General features: G+C 40.5%; 1 protein-coding gene across 1 annotated transcript; it reads left to right on the forward strand.

Annotated features, from left to right (window-relative positions):
* The first annotated feature begins 3,524 nt into the window (after positions 1-3,524).
* LOC149995314 (uncharacterized) lies at positions 3,525-17,664 on the forward strand. Its single transcript, XM_090259616.1, is given in 4 exon segments — positions 3,525-3,976; positions 4,849-4,975; positions 13,326-14,858; positions 14,861-17,664. Coding segments are annotated over 4 exon segments (2,460 nt in total). The 5' UTR covers positions 3,525-3,778; the 3' UTR covers positions 15,463-17,664.
* Positions 17,665-18,523: the final 859 nt, after the last annotated feature.

Here is an 18,523-nt window from a genome sequence, read left to right on the forward strand (position 1 = left end):
ACATAATTTTTCAATTTCTAGTTCTTCTTCACCTTCTGGCAACCCTATGATTCAGATGTTGGCCCACTTATAGCTGTCCCATAAGTTTCTGAACCTCTCCTCATTATCCTCACTTTTCCTTTCCTCTTTCTGCACTGGTTGACTGTTCCTTCCCTATGTTCCGAGTTGTTGATTTGATCCCTGGTGTTCCTTCCCTCACCACTTGTTTTGTATATGTTTTGTTTAAGATCCACTGTTAGGTCTGTAAGCTTTCTTATAACCAGAGCTCTGAACTGAGCCTCAGAAAGATTTCCAATCTGCTAGTCCGATAGATCTTATAATTGCTGTCTGGTCAGCTGCATGATTGGGATCGCTATCATGATCCCTGCCATCCTGACAGTTTTGTGTTTACCTTTGCTTCCTGGGAGGGGCTGTCACACCGCCTATGCTACAGGGGGCGGAGGCCCGTGCACTTGTCACTACTGTGCGATCCTTCTCACCACATTGTGGTACTTTGTGTGGAGGTGGGGGTCCAAGATGGATTCCTGCCCTTCACTCTCCGCTGAGAGAACAGGAGCCTCCTCCTCCGTCCCCATGCCGTCTAGCCCTCACAGTCCAAGGCCATGGGGGTGCGCCTTCCCCGGCGTTGGTATCGCAAGCTGGCAGATTTGGTCTGCAGCTAGGGGTGCTCCCCAGGCGTTTCTCGCCTCCCCTTAAATACGGGTGTCTGCTTCCCGCCTTCCTGCTGCCATCGCCGCAGCTGCCGCTGCCAGCACAGCTTGACCTTTCCACCCTGGCTTCATGCTTCCTACCCGTCCAGACGAGCACCACTTGTTTATAACTTCATACTAGGACTTCCATGTAGCTTTATTTTCTGGAACTTCCTGTTATTTCTGGTTTTGTGGTAGTTGTATTTCTTCTTAGTTCTGGAAGGAGACGAAGCGTGTCAGTCTAGGCCTCCATCTTGACCGGAAGTCTGTCCGTCTTTTTTAAAAGAAAGTTTTAGATAGTATTTATTAAATATATGCCTGTTCTTATAATTTTTTGATGTCACAGTGACTAATTTGTACCTTATTTTTTCAGATTATCAAAGTATTGTTCATAATCATCCGCAATATTTGCACCCATGTTCGATCCATCTAAAGACCACATTAGAAATGTTTTCCTCTATGAGTTCCATAAAGGTGCCAATGCAAGTACAGCAGCAAAGTCTATTCAGAGCGCTTATGGGGACGATGCAGTGACTGAAAGAAGTTGCAGAAGGTGGTTTTCCCGTTTCCAAAGTGGGGATTTCTGTTTGAGAAATAGCCAAAAGAGACTCATCCAAAAAAACTTGACTCCAAAGTATTGGAAGCTGTTGTCACAGAAAACCCCACCATTGCCTCTAGGGAACTGGCAGAACAATTTAACATAGCCCACACAATCATGCTACGTCAACTGAAAAGGACCGGAAAGGTTTCAGTAGTTGGAAAATGGGTCACACACGAACTGTCTCCAGAGAATCTGCAACAGTGTATTGCTTGTTGTGAATCATAGCTTTCGCAACACCTTCAGGCACCATTTTTAGGTCGGCTTGTTACAGGTGCTGAGAAGTGGATCCTTTACCATAACGTTAAACGCCACCGATCATGATCAGTCGAGGAGGAAGAAGAGTTCAACAACCAAGAGGAGGACTTCATCCAAAGAAGATCATGTTGAGTGTATGGTGGGATATGGAAGGAATTGTCCATTACGAACTGTTACACAACAATCAAACAATTACTGCTAATCTTTACTGTGGACAACTTCGTTGTTTGAAAGCAGCTTTGAACCAAAAGTGACCCTCCTTAGTCAACAGAAAGGATGTCATCTTCCATCACAATAATGCTCGTCCTCACACAGCTCGACTCACCAAAAATTTCTTGAAGGAGCTTGGTTGGAAAATATTGCTTCATACTCCATATTCTCCTGACCTTGCTCCTTCTGATTATCACTTGTTTTGGGCACTACAGAACCATTTTGATGGCCGTAGGTTGACATCAAGAGAAGAGGTTGAAAATTAGTTGGATTCATAATTTGCTTCAAAACCTAAAGAACTTTACAAGTGTGGCTTTTATAAGCTAGTTGACATATGGAATGAGGTTCTAGAAAGCAAAGATTATGTTAACAAATAAATATTTTCACAATCATGACCTCGAAATCGGACATTGTTTTTGCACCAACTTTATACTTTGTTTCATTGCTTTCAGAAGCCATTACTAATTATCTCACTCATTCAGAGGCTTATCTAGGTCTGTGATATACAGCAGTGAATAAAGAAATGTGATCACAACCAGACTTGTTCATTGGCATTATTGAAGGAGTAGCCAAGAATTCAAAGAGTATAAATTTTGTTGCAGTAAATTGTTAGGTGATAGATGATATGGAAATAAACTGAGCAACACTCATGACTGCCAAGCATGTGAATCCTGAGGATTTTAAGATCACACAGTTAAGGGAGGAGGGAAAGAGATTTGATTTAATGGGGAAGTTGTTTCAGGGACAAGAAAACACTGTACAGTCTTCCCTTGCCAAGTGTTGGCCGACAGTGTCAGATCACTTCTATGACCATTGTGCCAGTTTCAGTGTGCTGGAGATCGTGTTCATTTACAAGGGACTTCTATGATTCCTTTTAAGTATTAAGATCTTCCTCTGTTAACATTTAATGTTTAATGTTTTTTAAATTTTGGATTATATTTCAGTGCCCTTATACTATCAATATTTTTTAAAGATATTACTTATTTATTTTTTAAAGGGGGAGGGAGGGAGAAAGAAACATCAAGGTGTGAGAAATACATCAGGACTTCCCCCAACTGGGGACCTGGCGCACAACCCAGGCATGTGCCCTGACCTGCCAGGTGTTCAATCCACAGAGCCCCATCAACCAGGGCTATACTCTGAATTTTTAAATAGGAAAAGGTCTTACAGATTATTATTGATTTTTAATATTAATTGCAGATATGCATATCCATAATTCTTATTTATATTTCACATGATTTTTAAAACTCTCTGAGCTATACATAGGACAGTTTCATTATGAATATATGCTTCATTTATTGTAAATATAATTATATGTTCGTAATTTTATCACATTGAAAGTGCCTGAAACATCATCTCACCTGATGTCTTCCATATGTTTGTGATAAGCAAATTTTCTTTCACTATGATAATTATACCATTATCACATTCACAAAAACAATAACCGTAAGAATTCAATTGTCCAACATTTTAACAAATTTATTTATCTCTAATGATGCTCAAATTATATCCAAACAGGAGACCTCTATTTAATGTATTATACATGCTAGTTCTTTTTTTGTTTCAAAGGCGTGTCCTACAGTCTTGTGTTATATTTGGCACATACATATATAATAATGTAAGTAGGTTATTTGTGCCATAAACTTTTCCAGACTCTAATTCAGGAATACCTCTTATTATGACTCACTGTGGGTATTCACAGATAATGTTTTTTTTTAATCAATATGAACTCTAGTCACTTGGCCAGGAAAAAATGAAAACTTACTTTAGCCATTTACAAGATGTGTCTTGTGAGGGCGTGTGATTTCCCATCCGCCCTAGCGCGGATTACAATGCCGAGCGAGGAAAACAGCCACGCTTAGCCACTGAAGACAAGGCGTTTTTGTGGGCGCTCAGACGAGGCGTTTTTGTGGGCGCTCACTGCGTAGGGCGGGACTTCCGGCAAAAACGGGCATTTTTGTCTTCACCCAGAATCCGATTGACCACGTTCTCAGAACCTCCAGGTCGCCGGGTACCGGTGGGGATGTGGGGGCGGGGAAGGCGCCAGAGTCGTGGTCCACAGAGCACACACGGGAGTAAGGAGCTGAGCGACAGTGCACGGGTGAGTGGAGCCAAGGACTGCACAGGGGCCGTCATGACCCTGGTGTCCTCGTCTCCCGCCGTTACTTCCCCGCCTCACCCACAGCGTCCGTGGGCGGCCTCGCTGAGACGCTTCTCTGAGGTGAGTGCACGGCCTTCCCCATTCCCTCCTTCACAGCGTCACCGCACCGGCTCCACATCCCAGTGTGTTCGGGTCCTACCTTTCAGGCCTGACGTCAACGGTCTTGAGGAATGTTCATTGTAGAGAGGAGTCTTGTGTTTTCTGAGGACACAGCAAGTACAGTGCAGAGTGGACCGGAGGTATTTATATCTGAAATTCCCATGCGGATCTGGGTGGTGATTATTGAAGCAAAGATCAGCAGGCAGGAAGGGAGAAGTTTAGAGCCTCCTTCGGGGCTTTGCGGGCTGTGGGGTCCATCAGAAAACGGGTTATTATGGATCCTGCTGGAACATCCCGAGCTCTCTGGATGCCATACGCCTAGTTTTTGGGTGAGCCCGGAGATATACCTGTACTAGGGAGCAGGATGGTGACAGAGCTGAGGGAGAGGACCTGGGGTCTGAAGACGTGAAGGAGGCAGACATTCCGCAGTGGTGTGCACTAGCAGAGGAAGTGTCAGTTTACTGCCTTTGGTACCTGTTTGGGGGAGTTAAGTGTAAAGCATAAGCCCCTGTTTCTCTATGTTGGAGGCATGATCTGGGAGACTGAGTGGCATTGCTTGTGGGGAAGAATGGGACCCTACAGTTATGGCCCAATGCTTATATGGCATTCATCTGCTCTTTGCCCACAAAGTCCCCCAAACGAGCCTCTGTTGATGAAGGTGCTAACAGTAATTAATAGGACTGATGAGAGCGCAGCTAGCACTGGTATCAGGGCCTGGTGTTCACAGTGAACTGGGGAGCCCTGGAGGAAATTGAACGTGGGGACGATTTATAAAAAGTAGTGGGGCAGTTCTCAGATAAGACAGCTGAGGTCATTTGTTTCAATTTTGACAGGTTGGTGTGACCTTTGGGGACATTGCCCTGTACTTTTCCAGGAGGGAATGGTGCCTCCTGGATGACAATCAGAGATGCCTGTACCTGGGTGTGATGCTGAAGAACTTTGACCTTATATCCTCGCTGGGTAAGGCCCTCACTTTGGCCAGTTACATGGACCTGGCTTTGCATTTCCCATGCCTTCTATTGTCTACGAGGTGCTCTCTCCTCACATGTGGACCATAAGCCCTGCTTGATTTTCCAGGTTTCTGAGCAGTTGCTTTCCTTGGTAGGTGTGGTTTGTTTGCACTTTCCTTTTCTCCCCCTCCAATACCAGTACCTGTTGTACTAAACTTATAGGGAAGGATTTGCAGTTGATAATGTTGCAGGGAAGCTAATGAATACCACTTTGATTAGTGAGAAAATGCCTATTTCTCTATTCCTTTTGGTCATTTGTGCATATTTATTTGGGAAATTGTTTCTACATTTTTTTGACTGCGTTTTGAATCTCTCGTATATTTTATAGATGCCTTTTCACCTGCTGGTACATGACTTTTTACATTGGCTTAATTTTGCTTTTGCTTTTCTTTTTTTACTCTTTCAATGTTTTTGGCAACCCTGCATTTAGCATGTCTAATGTTGCCCATTTTTCAGCAGGTTCAGATTGTAGTTACCAGTGTTTAGTGATATAGTAATTGTAAATAAGTCATATGGAGTTGTTTTGTTAATAGCCTACAGTAAAGTGTTTCATAACTTTATTATTTCCTGGTAAAGCAAAGAATTTATGTGATATTTTCTGAACCAAATTTACAAAATCTTCAAGCCATAATCTGTATGTTCTGCAAGTATTTTCTTTCATCCTGAGATTTCCTTTTTTTTCCCCCCTTTTTAAATACATTTTGATTTATATTTTTAAATAGGAAGGAAGGGAAAATAGAGGGAGAGAACCTTCGATGTGAGAGAGAAACTGATCCTTTGCCTCTCTCTCAAGCCCCAACTTGGGACTGAACTACCAATGCAGTTCTGTGCCCTTATCAGAACTCTCAACAGGCCACCTCTAGGTTTGCAGGATGACTCCCCACCAAATGAGCCACACTGGGTAGGGCTGCCTTTTCTTTCAGTTTGTTAATTGGTCCTCTGTGAAGACTCATTTTCATTTTTTATAGTTTGAACTATATGTGTATGCTCTTTTGCATTGTTATATTCAGAAGGTTATTTCAAAAACAAATCTTCAAGGAACTAATGTAAATGACCCATGGACATGGACAAGAGGGTGGGGATTGACTGGGAGAGAGGGGTGAGGTGGGCGGGGCAGGGGAGAACAATGGGGGAAAGATGCAACAATTGTAAAAAGAAAAAGAAAGAAAAAAATAACTAAAAACGAATCTTCAAGCCTGACTGGTAAGTGGGTTGAGCATCTTCCTACAGACTGAAAGGTTGCCGGTTGGATTCCCAGTCAAGCAATGTGCCTGGGTTGCTGGTCAGGTCAACAGTTGAGGGTGTGGGAGAGGCAACAGATTGATGCTTGTTTTGCATATCGATGTTTCTCTCCCTCCCTGTGTTCCTCCCTTCCTCCTCGAAAAGAAAAATAAATAAAATCTTTCAAAAAATGATTATATAGATAAAAAAAATCTTTAAAGCTTCTTCTGTAGGTTGTCTTAACATTTAATTTTTCACGCAGTTTTTGCTAATTTTTTCAGTGGTTTCTAGTTTTATTGTTTTACATGCAAATATCAATTTTTCTCAGCACCATTAATTAAGGAAACCTTTTTTTTGGTAATAGATTCAAGTCAGGAAGTGTGATGCCAACAAAATTTGTTCCTCAGGATTGCTTTTACTATTTAAAGTCTTCTGAGGCTCTGCACATTTCATGGTTCATTGTTTATTTATTTATTTATTTTATTTTTAGAGAGAGGGGAAGGGAGGGAGAAGAGAGGGAGAGAAGCATCAATGTGTGCTTGCCTTCACATGCCCAGAACCGGGGACCTAGCCTGCAACCCAGACATGTGCCCTGACTGGGCATCAAACTGGCGACCCTTTGGTTTGTAGGCTGGCACTCAATCCACTGAGCCACACCAGCCAGGGCTTAAGATCTCTTTTTTTATTTCTGTGTAAAGTACCATTGGATTATCAAAATTGTATTTAATCTGTAGATTGATTTGGGTCATATAGACATTTTATTGATATTTAAATCCAAGAACACTGGTTGTCTTCCAGTCATTTGCCTTTTCATCATTTTTATTAATTACTGTCTTGTCCTGTTCAGTGTACAGACATTTCACCTTTTTTGGTTAAATTTATTTCTATATATTTTATTATTTTTGATGTCATTGTAATATTGACTACCATTTTCATTTCTTTATTTTCTTTTTAATCCTGATTTGGGGGCATGTATATTGATTTTAGAGACAGAGGGAGAAAGGGGGAGAGAGAGAGAGAATCATGTATGTGAGAGAGAAACATCAGTTGCCTCCCACATGTGCCCCCACCTGGAACCCAATGAGCAACCTACTTGTTGTATTCTCTCACTTGGAATCAAACCAACTGAGCCACCTGGCCACGACTCTTCATTTCTTTATCTAAGAATTTATTATTGACAGCCTCAGTTTCCATGCCCTCCCCCCACCCGCCTGCAGCTGCTTGGAAGATAGCGATATTTTGGGTCAGGAGTTCCCCACGATAGCAGGGTGCATCACACCAAACTGCGTTTGGCCTTGATCGGCCCATCATGCTTGCAGGTGCAAGATAACCAAACTGAATTCAATAGTTCCTTTTTTCTTCCCCCATAAAGCAAACCCTCTCCTTTCCTAGGGGTTCGGAGTCAGAGCCACCCACGGCACAGCTCCCTCCCAGCTCACTAATTCCCCCAATAAACCTTTTTTCCTGCTCACTGCGTCTTGATGGCCTTCCGAGCAACTCCGTTCTTACAATTATTAGTGTGAAGAAATGGAACTGAGATTTGAATGTTGATTTTGTATTCTGTTACTTTTCTTGATTTATTTATGTATTTAAAAATTTTTTTATTGATAGATTCCAGAGAGAGGAAGGGAGCCTGATACAGAGAAAGAGAGAGAAACATTGTTCTGTGGTTCCACCCATCAGTGTATTCATTGGCTGCCCAATGCATGTTTCCTGACTGTGGATTGTCCCACAGCATTGGGACTTGTCCAGGGCTCTGAAGTTGTTTATTAATTACAGAAGTTTATTGTGGGAATATGACAGTTTTTTCTATGTAGGGTCATGTCATCTGCCACTATCTCTTAAGATGATGCATTGTGGTTCCTGGTGTCTGGTGTAATGTCTTATCTTAAATTATTCTTTAAATTATTTGAGTCTTCTTTCTTTTGTTTTAGTCTAATTAAAGGTTTACCAATTTTGTGTGTCTTTTAAAAAGTAGCTCTTGGATATTCTCTTTTCTTTTTTCCCCTCTTCTTTTGTTTAATCTTTGTTTCATTTCTGTTTGTTCTAATATTTAATGGTTTTTCCTTCCTTAGCTTTGGGTTTACTTTCTTGTGTTAATCGTTTTCTGAGTTGTAATGATGGGTTATTTATTTGAGATCTTCTATTTATATATGTATTTATTTACTTACTTATTTAAAGATTTTATTTATTTCTAGAGAGAGGGGAAGGGAGGAAGAAAGAGAGAGAGAAACATCAACATGTGGTTGCCTCTTGAGCAACCCCAACCAGGGATCTGGCTTGCAACCCAGGCATATACATACCCTGACTGGGAATTGAACCAGCAACCCTGAGGTCTTTTTAAAATATAGACATCACTGTAAAATTTCCTGAAAGAATTGCATTTTATACATAAGCTTTGGTAGATTGTGTCACTATTTACTTTGACCCTAGATTTTTATTTTTGAATATTTTATTTATTTTTAGAGACCAGGGATGAAAGGGAAAGAAACATCAAACACTTGCCTCTCACTTGCCCCCAACTGTGTGCCTGGCCCGCACCCAGGCATGCGCCCTGACTGGGAATGAACCAGCGGCCTTTTGGTGCTCAATCCGCTGAGCCATACCAGGCAGGGTAGTTCGCTATATTTTTTAAAAATTCTTTTTCTGTTTATTTCTTTTACCCTTGATTGTTCATGAGTGTGTTTTTTAACTTTAACATACTTGTGAATTTTCAAGATTTTTTGAAACTAAAACTGATTTCAAGATACATGAATTTTGATCAAATAAGATCCTTGACGTGGTTTTTTTCTCAAAATTTAAGAGTTGATTTTTGACCTGGTGAATGATAAGCCTAGAAAATGTTTCATGTGTGTTTGAAAAGGATACATCTTCTGTTGCTATTGAATAAAGTGTCCTCTATATATCTATTAGTTCTATTTGCTCCAAACTATAGTCAGTCTCAATAGTTCTTTATTGCTTTTGGATGGGATGGTCTGTATACCTGTTGTTGAAAGGGCAATATTGAAGTTACCTACTCTTATTTATTTTCTTTTTCCATCTTCAGCCCTGATATTATTTGCTTAACATATTTGGTGGTTGTGTTTAGTGCATGATACTTAAAATTGTTATCCTCTTGATGAATTGACTTATTTATCATTCTGTCATGACCTTAGTCTCTTGTGACAGTTACTGTGGTGGTCTTTTTGGGCCTGATAGAATTTTGGCTACGCCAGCCATGTTTTGGTTTCATTTGCATGGAATATATTTTTGTTTATTTTCAACCTGATTGTGTCCATACAGTTTTAGTGTCACTTGTAGGCAGCATATAGTGTGTCTTTCTTTTTTAAATTCTTCGGTTGCTCTCTGTCTCTTTCTTTTTAACATTTTATTTACTCATTTTTACAGAGTGGGGGTTGGGGATAAAAGAGAGAGAAACGTCAATTGGTTGTCTCTTGCAGGCTGCCCACCTGGGACCTGGCTCACAAACCAGGCATGTCCTCTCACCAGGAATAGAACTAATGACTTTTCAGTTTGCGGGAGGATGCCCAACCTCCTAGTCACACCAGTCAGGGCCACTATAATCTTTAGATTGGTGAATTTGTTTAAGGAGCTATTATTGCCACTTCTGCATTAGTTTCTTCCTGTGTTGCAGTTTCTTTGTCTTCCTGTCTTTCAGTCTTCCTTTGTGATTTGATGATTTTTGTATAGTGATTTGACTTTCTTGTTTTTTGTAAAATTATTTTTGCTGATGATTTGCAAGACTTACATAAAACAACTCATATTTTTACAATTTATTTTATTCTTATAACACCTTCATTGAATCCAAAAATTCTACCCTTTGACTTTCTACCACATATCCCTTTATAGTTTTTGATGTCACAATTCACATTTTCTATATTGTCTAATAAGGTACAGAATGGTAACTTTATTATTTTTACTAGATTTAATTTTAAACCTTTATAATAGCTACATAATGTATATTTCACCAATCTGGTGCTACTGTATAGTGAATTTTATTTTATTCTCACTTTTACTAGTGAGAATAACACCCCCCTATCGGAATTTCTATTTAGTATTTTTTATCTGATCTTGAAGAAGTTTTTTGGCATTTCTAATAAGTCAGGTTGAGTGGTAGAAAACTTCCTTAGCTTTTGTTTGTCTGGAAAAGTATTTCTTTTTCAAGGACAGGATTTCTAGATTAAATATTGATGGGTTCCATTTAGTGTTTTGTATATATTATTTTTATTTTCTCCTAGTCTCCATGTTTTCCTCAGAGGAATCTACTGATACCCTTATTCAGGTGTTCCCCTGGGTGTGAGGTGTTTCTATTTTTTTTTGTGTTTTCACAGCTCTCTTTTCTTTTGACTTTTGACACTCTCATTTTACTGTGTGTTAGCATCAGATCAGTGCAGGAACCTGTAAGAATGAATGCACTTGATTATTCATTCACAGCTCTTTTTTTAGATTCGGGAAGTCAGTCTTTGATTATTGCTTTAAAATAAATGTTCTACCCATCTTGGTCCTTGCCTCTCTTTTCTTTTCTGTCTCTGCCCCCACCCCACCCCCACCCATACCCCCAGTGATTCCCATAATGCATCTATCAGGTATCCTAGTGGTGTTACTTTATTCACCTTGCTGTATTTTATTACTATTACTGGTTTTAAAGATTTTATTTGATTATATTTACAGAGAGGGGAAAGGAGAGAGAAAGAGATGGAGAGGAACATCAATGTGTGGTTGCTTCTTGCACGCCCCCATCTGGGGACCTGACCCATAACCCAGGCATGTGCCCTGACTGGGAATTGAATCGGTGACCCTTTGCTTCGCAGGTCCTCACTTAATCCACTGAGCCACACCAGCCAGGGCTACCTTGCTATATTTTAAAAATTTATTTCCCTTTTCTACTTCTCTCCATCCTTATGTTTTCAAGTAACCTCTCTTTGGCATGACATGTTCTTGAATGCCTTCTTTTTATACTTTTTATTCCATTTCTTATTTTGTTCAATGTAATGTGACAACTGCAGCAGTTCTGTTTTATTAATATTTTAATTTTTCTGTATATCTGATATTCTTCTATTGTTCCTGTGTCAGTTTCTTTTTTAAGTTGGTTCCATTTGTATTCTCTGGTGGCTCATGGATGTTTTTGAAAGTAAATATTTAGGATTCCTTATCAGGTGTCCATAGATACGCATTTTTTTGAAAATTGTTATGTTCTCTTGGTAGTGGCCTTGTTTTTAGCATTTCTTCTAATCATGTTGATGTCTAAGCATTTGAGGAGGTAAAACTCCTTTCAATTTTATGGACCAACTCTGGCTAGAGAAATACCTACATCTACTTGTGGATTTGGGGTTGGCTGTGTTGCTGTTGTGTTTCAGTCTTGAGACAGGCTCCAGCAGCCTAGTCTCCTCAATGCTACATGAGTTGATGTCAGAATAACAGAAAAATGTACAAATCCAGTCTGTTTTGGCTGAATTTCTTTTCAATGACAGTTGGGTGTTAGAGTCTTAGGTGGCAAATACTGCTGGGGACATTCTGATTTTTATGTGTTCTTCTTGGACTAGGTTGTGCACAAAGGGATTTGTTTAGGATTTCATGACAAGGAACTCTGTAGGGTCCTGTGATGTGTAAACTGTGGGAGCTTCACAGATGTTGCAGGGGCTTCTGTGGTTCTTACAAACAAAAATTTCCTTTGTTTGTCACAGAACAGTCCAGTAAGATCAACTAGTGCAATCACCATGGTTTAAAAAGATAACTCTGACCCTTGTTTTTGATCCTAATTGTCTTCAAATGGGTTTGGTAACCCATATTGCCAGTCATCCTTTCTATGCTGCTCTTTTTTTACTTTTTGGACTTTTGCTTTGCTGCTTATTTTTGTTGTTGTGGTTGTTGTTTATTAATTGCTTTTAGAGAGACAAGGAAAAGATGGAAAGAGAGAGAGAGAGGAAGAGAGAAAAGCAATTTATTGCACTTATTTATGCAATCATTGGTTGCTTCATCATGTGCCTTGACCGGGATCGAACCCATAACCTTGGTGTATGAAGACAACCCTCTCACCAACTGAGCCACCACGTCAGGTCTGATTTTCTATTTGTCTTAACTGGATTTTTATTCCCCTTCCCTGTGGTTGGTTTAGTCTGTCAGTAGTTCTCTACTTGTACTGGAAGAAGGGAAAATTGTCGTATTTCTTATTTGGCCATGTGGCTGAAGTCACTCACACAGATCTTTTTTTGTGGTGTCTTTGTGCTTTGTAGTTCTACCATAGCAATGCCAATCCATCTCTTCAGTTTTTCTCTTTGAATTTATGTCATCTGTATTCTGCAGAATGGCTACCCTGAGACTTAAGGGAAGAATCTTTTGTGCATCCCAGGAGAAACATAACTCCATCCATGCCAGACTGGAACATGAGCTATCACCTTGGTGAAGGGCTATTGGAGGAGGTTTGACACATGGGCTTTCTTAAGGTCATAACTTGGAATCCATTTTGTTCATCAGTATTTTATTACCATTACCAGTTCCTCAGGCCGTTCTACTCGTTCTTGTTTATTGTTGAGACTTTGTCAATAACTCACTTCCAAGTTATCATTTCAACTTCAATTCCCAGCCCACAGATAATCCTCACCTCTCTAGACTTTGTGCCTCAACCAATTTTCTTACAGTGTTCTTTTTTCTGCCTCCTAACTTTAGTTCCTGCTTGCAGGCACTTGGCATGTGCTTCTATCATTATATTGATCTTGAATATCATTGGCTTGGTACAAATGATGTTGATGAGTTTGGTTCATAAAAATTATTCTACACAGCCTCACATCAGCAGCAGGTAAGATTCTATAGGAAGCCATTGGAGGAGGAGCAATGAGAAGTCCCTGACTATCTTCTTTGTGTTTCATCCTATGCTTCTGTCTATTACTTGGTTAGGTCACCACCACTGAGTTACTTTTATGCCGAAGTTAAATATAACAGCCATTTCTTCAGTGTCTTAACTCAATTGTTCTGAAAACGGTTTCATAGAATCCTATGTAGCTGTGAAGGATGGCCACTTGTAATTACGATATTCCTTCTTTAAGGTAACATATACTTCACCATCTTTTCCTTTCGTTCAGGTTGCTGTTGTAGAGCAGAGGAAGTGGAAGCACCGATTGAACAGGATGTTTCTGTAGGAGTGTCAGAGGCAAAGAATCTCAAGGTAGCTTTGTCTCCCCAGAAGAGCCACCCCTGTGAGAGTTGTGGGGCAGTTTGGAGAGACATTTTTCACTTCATAGAGGAGCAGGAAACACAACACATTCAGAAACTGTTGAGGTGCGGGGCATGTGGAAAACAATTTCATTTCAGTACAAAGTGTCACCAGCATCAAGAGCTTCATGAGAGAGAGATGCCTTTCATAACAGGTGTGGATAGGATGTCACTTGCCAAGGGTTGCAATTATAATGTGTCCCAGAAGCTTATTATCTGTGGGGAGGCTGGACTGGACATTCTTTCAGAGTCAGTACTTGTCCAACAAGAAGCACCTCACACCAGAGAGAGGCCAAACAGAATCTTGACACCGGGAGTGACTATTCAAAGAAAAAATTATTTCACCATGAATCAATGTAAAAAAGCAGTTGGCTGCAACCACGCATATGTTCAGAACAAGGGTGTTACTGGACGACCGTATTTTGTTTGCCGTGATTGTGGAAAATATTTTACCAGAATTTCTACTTTTTCTTACCATCAGAGAGTTCACACTGGACAAAGGCTTTATCATTGCAGTGAATGTGGAAAATCTTATCACAGTAGAACTGGCCTTCGTATTCATCAGAGATTTCACACAGGAGAAAGGCCTTATGAGTGCAGTGAATGTGGGAAATGTTTCGTCCAAAAGCATCACCTTCATTGTCATCAGAGAGGTCACAGAAGAGAAAGGCCTTATGAGTGCAATGAATGTGGGAAATCTTTTACCACCAACCATTACCTTCATGTACATCAGAGAGTTCACACTGGGGAAAGGCCTTATGAATGCAGTGAATGTGGGAAATCTTTCATCCGAAAACAAGCACTACATCGTCATCAGAGAGTTCACACAGGAGAAAGGCCTTATGAGTGCAGTGAATGTGGGAAATCTTTTACCACCAACCATCACCTTTTTGTACATCAGAGAGTTCATACTGGGGAAAAGCCTTATAAGTGCAGTGAATGTGGGAAATCTTTCATCCAAAAGCAAGCACTACATTGTCATCAGAGAGGTCACACAGGAGAAAGGCCTTATGAGTGCAGTGAATGTGGGAAATCCTTTACCACCAGCCATTACCTTCATGTACATCAGAGAGTTCATACTGGGCAAAGGCCTTATGAGTGCAGTGAATGTGGGAAATCTTTTACCAAGAACCATTACCTTCATATACATCAGAGAGTTCATACTGGGGAAAGGCCTTATGAGTGCAGTGAATGTGGAAAATGTTTTCGCAGTCGTAGTTACCTCCAATCTCATCAGAGATCTCATACAGGAAACAGGCCTTATGAGTGCAGTGAATGTGGGAAAACTTTCATCCGAAAGAAGGAACTTCATTGTCATCAGATAGTTCACACAGGGGAAAGGCCTTATGAGTGCAGTGAATGTGGGAAATCTTTTAAAAGAATATATCATCTTCGTTGTCATCAGTTCACACTGGAGAAAGGCCTTATCACTGCAGTGTATGTGGGAAATCTTTTATTACAAGGTATAAACTTTCTTGTCATCAGAGAGTTCACACTGGAGAAAAGCCTTATGAATGTAATGAATGTGGAAAATCTTTTACCATGAACCGTGACCTTCATGTACATCAGAGAGTTCACACTGGAGAAAGGCCTTATGAGTGCAGTGAATGTGGGAAATCTTTCATCCGAACACAAGATCTTCGTTATCATCAGAAAGTTCATACTGGAGAAAGGCCTTATGAGTGCAGCGAATGTGGCAAATCTTATCTCAGTAGCACTGGTCTTCATTATCATCAGAGCTTTCACAGTGGAGAAAGGCCTTATGAGTGTAGTGAATGTGGGAAGTCTTTCATCCGAAAGCAAGAACTTCATTCCCATCAGAATGTTCACACAGGAGAAAGGCCTTATGAGTGCAGTGAATGTGGGAAATCTTATCACGGTAGCACTGGCCTTCGTTATCATCAGAGATTTCACACAAGAGAAAGGCCTTATAAGTACAGTTAATGTGGGAGGTTGTTTAGCCAAAATTCTAAGCTTCCCTTACATATGAGAGCTCCCATGAGCTGAAGGTCTTAGATATGTATGAAGTGTACAGGGGTTTCTTGTGTGCATTTTTTAACAGTGCTATAGGTAACTCTTTGAAGCATTGTTTGTCAGAATCAAATTTCATACAGTCAAACATGAACAGTACGGAGGTTTCCTGTAAACTTTTTTATGTGAGTATTATGTTTCCATGTTGTACTTTTTTTATGTACACAGGTCCTTTTCCAGATCTGTGTCACTGCATATTTTCGTTGCTGACCGTATTTCACCTGCACCACCTATGGTTCCCAGAGATTGCATGAGTTAGCAAGTATAGTGTGCTCACAGAAGGTCACTGTTCCCTGCTTTGTTGGAGAAAATTAGGAAAAGCCTAACTTTTTGGTCTTGATTCTTGCACTCTCACTGGTTGTGAAATTGACCTTGTAACAGATGGGGGTGGGTGGGGTGTGATCCCAAAAGTCCCCACAGCTCATAGTTTTGGGAATGAGATAATACAACTTTAAGGTACTTTGCATATCTATGGCAGGCTGGTAATAGGTAAAAGCTGTACTACTGCTAGGTAAAAGAGGGGATAATGCAGTTTAAGATACTTTGCATATCGATGACAAGGTGATAGTCGAGGCTTTCCTGAAGGGAAGCTGTGCTGGGTACAGGTTAATTTACTTTTCATATCAAGGAGGTATGGTGCTCTATGCCAGCATTTAAAATTGGGAGCCATGAGGATGGGGATTGTGGTTTGAAGGAATGTAAAGAGGCATTTCTGTCTGAACGGATGTAGAGGGGCCTTGCTGTTTGCAAGGATGAAGAAGGGCCCCTCTGATGTCCATCAGAAGAAGCACAATGGAAGGAGCATTTTGGAGGAGCATGATGTACCAGCCGTATGAGAAGTGCCATGATGTAGGAGGATGTCTTAGTGGTCACATGGAAAGAGACAAGCAGCTATGCAGTTTGTAGTCAGGATCCGGCCATGTGGCCTGGGCTGGTAAGAAAGCAGGCTCGCTGCTGCTTTGGCCCTGCCTGCTCCAGCTGACTCTGAAGCCAGCAAGGACTCCACCTAGCAGACCCAGACTCTTATCTGGTCTCTTGGAACTCAGGATTTGTGGAAAGGACGCTCTCTTGGGATTTGTGCTTTTCCTGGACTTCACCATGATCCAGTGGAACATGGCAGATGCTTTCCTGGACTGTTATACAGAGGCTGAAGACAACGTACCCCAGGTCCTGAAGGAGAGAGCTGACAGATAAGGAATGGGGAACTGTTGGGCCTAGTTTTGGGTTTTAAACTTTTGGGGAGCAAAGAAAGTGTTCCGGCTAGTGGGAGAACAGGGCTCTGACCAGGAGTGCTCCTAGCCACCCCATCCCCAAGGTTGGAATATTGTAAATAAAGGCCTGTTTTTCTCAACACTAATTCTTGGATCTTACACCAAAGCGCCACGTGAACAAGCCCCCCTTCGCTCAGTAACAACCCGACTCCGAGGTGACCCAGAGAACATCATGAGTTCAGCTGTCAGCTTGCAGAAGGATTTTTTTTTCAGTGACAGGCTTTTTTTTACATACGAGGGATAATTTTTGAGTATCCAAATCACCAGTGCAAGAACTGCTAGGCTAATCTCCCTTTGGTTTATAAAATAATCTAGGACTTTTTCCTTACTCTTCTTTATTTATTTTTAGAGAGAAGGGAAGGGAGGAAGAGCACCATCAATGTGTGTGAGAGATAACGTCGATCTGTTGCCTCTCACATGGCTCTGTCTGGGGACCTGGCCCATGACTCAGGCATGTTTGTTGACTGGGAATCGAACAGGAGACCTTTCCATTTGCCGGCTGGTGCTAATTCCACTGAGCTGCACCAGCCAGGGCCACTTCAGTGAGTTTTAATTGTTGGATATATCTGCTCTCTCTCAGGCAAAGTCTCATGCAGAGTGCATGAAAATGTGGATTGAATATATAGAGTTGCTGAACCTATTTTCAAAATGCATTGGATATATTAATCTCTAAAACCTTATACCATTTTTAAAAAGCATTAATCAGTCAACATAATATTTCAAGTATAATATTTGATCAGTCTTCAGCATACATGACACTGTGAAACCACCAGTCATAAAACTGATTTTTACTCTCACTGGGAATTTACTTCATGGCCATTTTAATCTCTCCAAACCCTTCACAGCTCTGTACATAAGCATTGATTTACTTTTTTTTTTTTTTTAAGATTTTATTTATTTACTTTTTAGAGAGCGTAAGGGGGAGGGAGAAAGAGAAGGAGAGAAACATCAATGTGCGAGAGAAACATAGATTGTTTGCCTCTCTATGCCCCCAACTGGGGACCTAGCCCACAACCCAGTTATGTGCCCCGACTGGGAATTGAACCAACGATCCTTCAGTTCGCAGGCCAGCACTCAATGCATTGAGCCACATCAGCCATGGCTACATTCCATTCTAATAGATAAATTTGCAATTTCTTAATTTCATATAAGGAGAATAATAGTATTTTTTCTCCTTCAGTTTACATGGTATATATATTTTGCGATTTATTGATATATTAGTAGCTCATCTGTTTTTGCTGAGAAATATTCTTTGAAGAAAGCACTGAGTTTTTCTATTGAATTTAGTTATTTCTAATTTTTGACTAATGCTGGTATAGATATTTGTGTATAATTGTTTATATGGATGTAAGTTTCATTTGCCTTTGTCAATAACTCATTGCATAGTCTGAGTTGTAGGGTAGGTGAATGTTTAACTTAAAGTTAGCAATTTGTAGTCAATCGATTGTACGTTTTTGTGTTTTTCATTAGTGTGTTAGGGATTCACTTCCTCCACATCCTAGAAAATATTTGGTTTGGTCAGTCATTTTTTATTTAAACATTTTTTTAATATTCTAGTTCTACCTCACTGTTGCTGGATGGTATATTTTTAAGGATTTATGGTAACTTTTTTCTCAGATGTGTATTTTCTGTGTCTATGTTTGCTAAATGGTCTGAGTCTGTGTTCTTGTAAGAGTGGCCAGAAGCCTCAGAATTTGGTGGTTGGGACTCAGTGGAGCACAGCCATCTTCCTGAGAGATAGATACCTAGTTTCTTAGTTATGCAAA

This window comes from Furipterus horrens, unplaced genomic scaffold, assembly GCF_987537825.1.
Source record: "Furipterus horrens unplaced genomic scaffold, mFurHor1.1.pri manual_scaffold_13, whole genome shotgun sequence".
NCBI lineage: Eukaryota > Metazoa > Chordata > Mammalia > Chiroptera > Furipteridae > Furipterus > Furipterus horrens.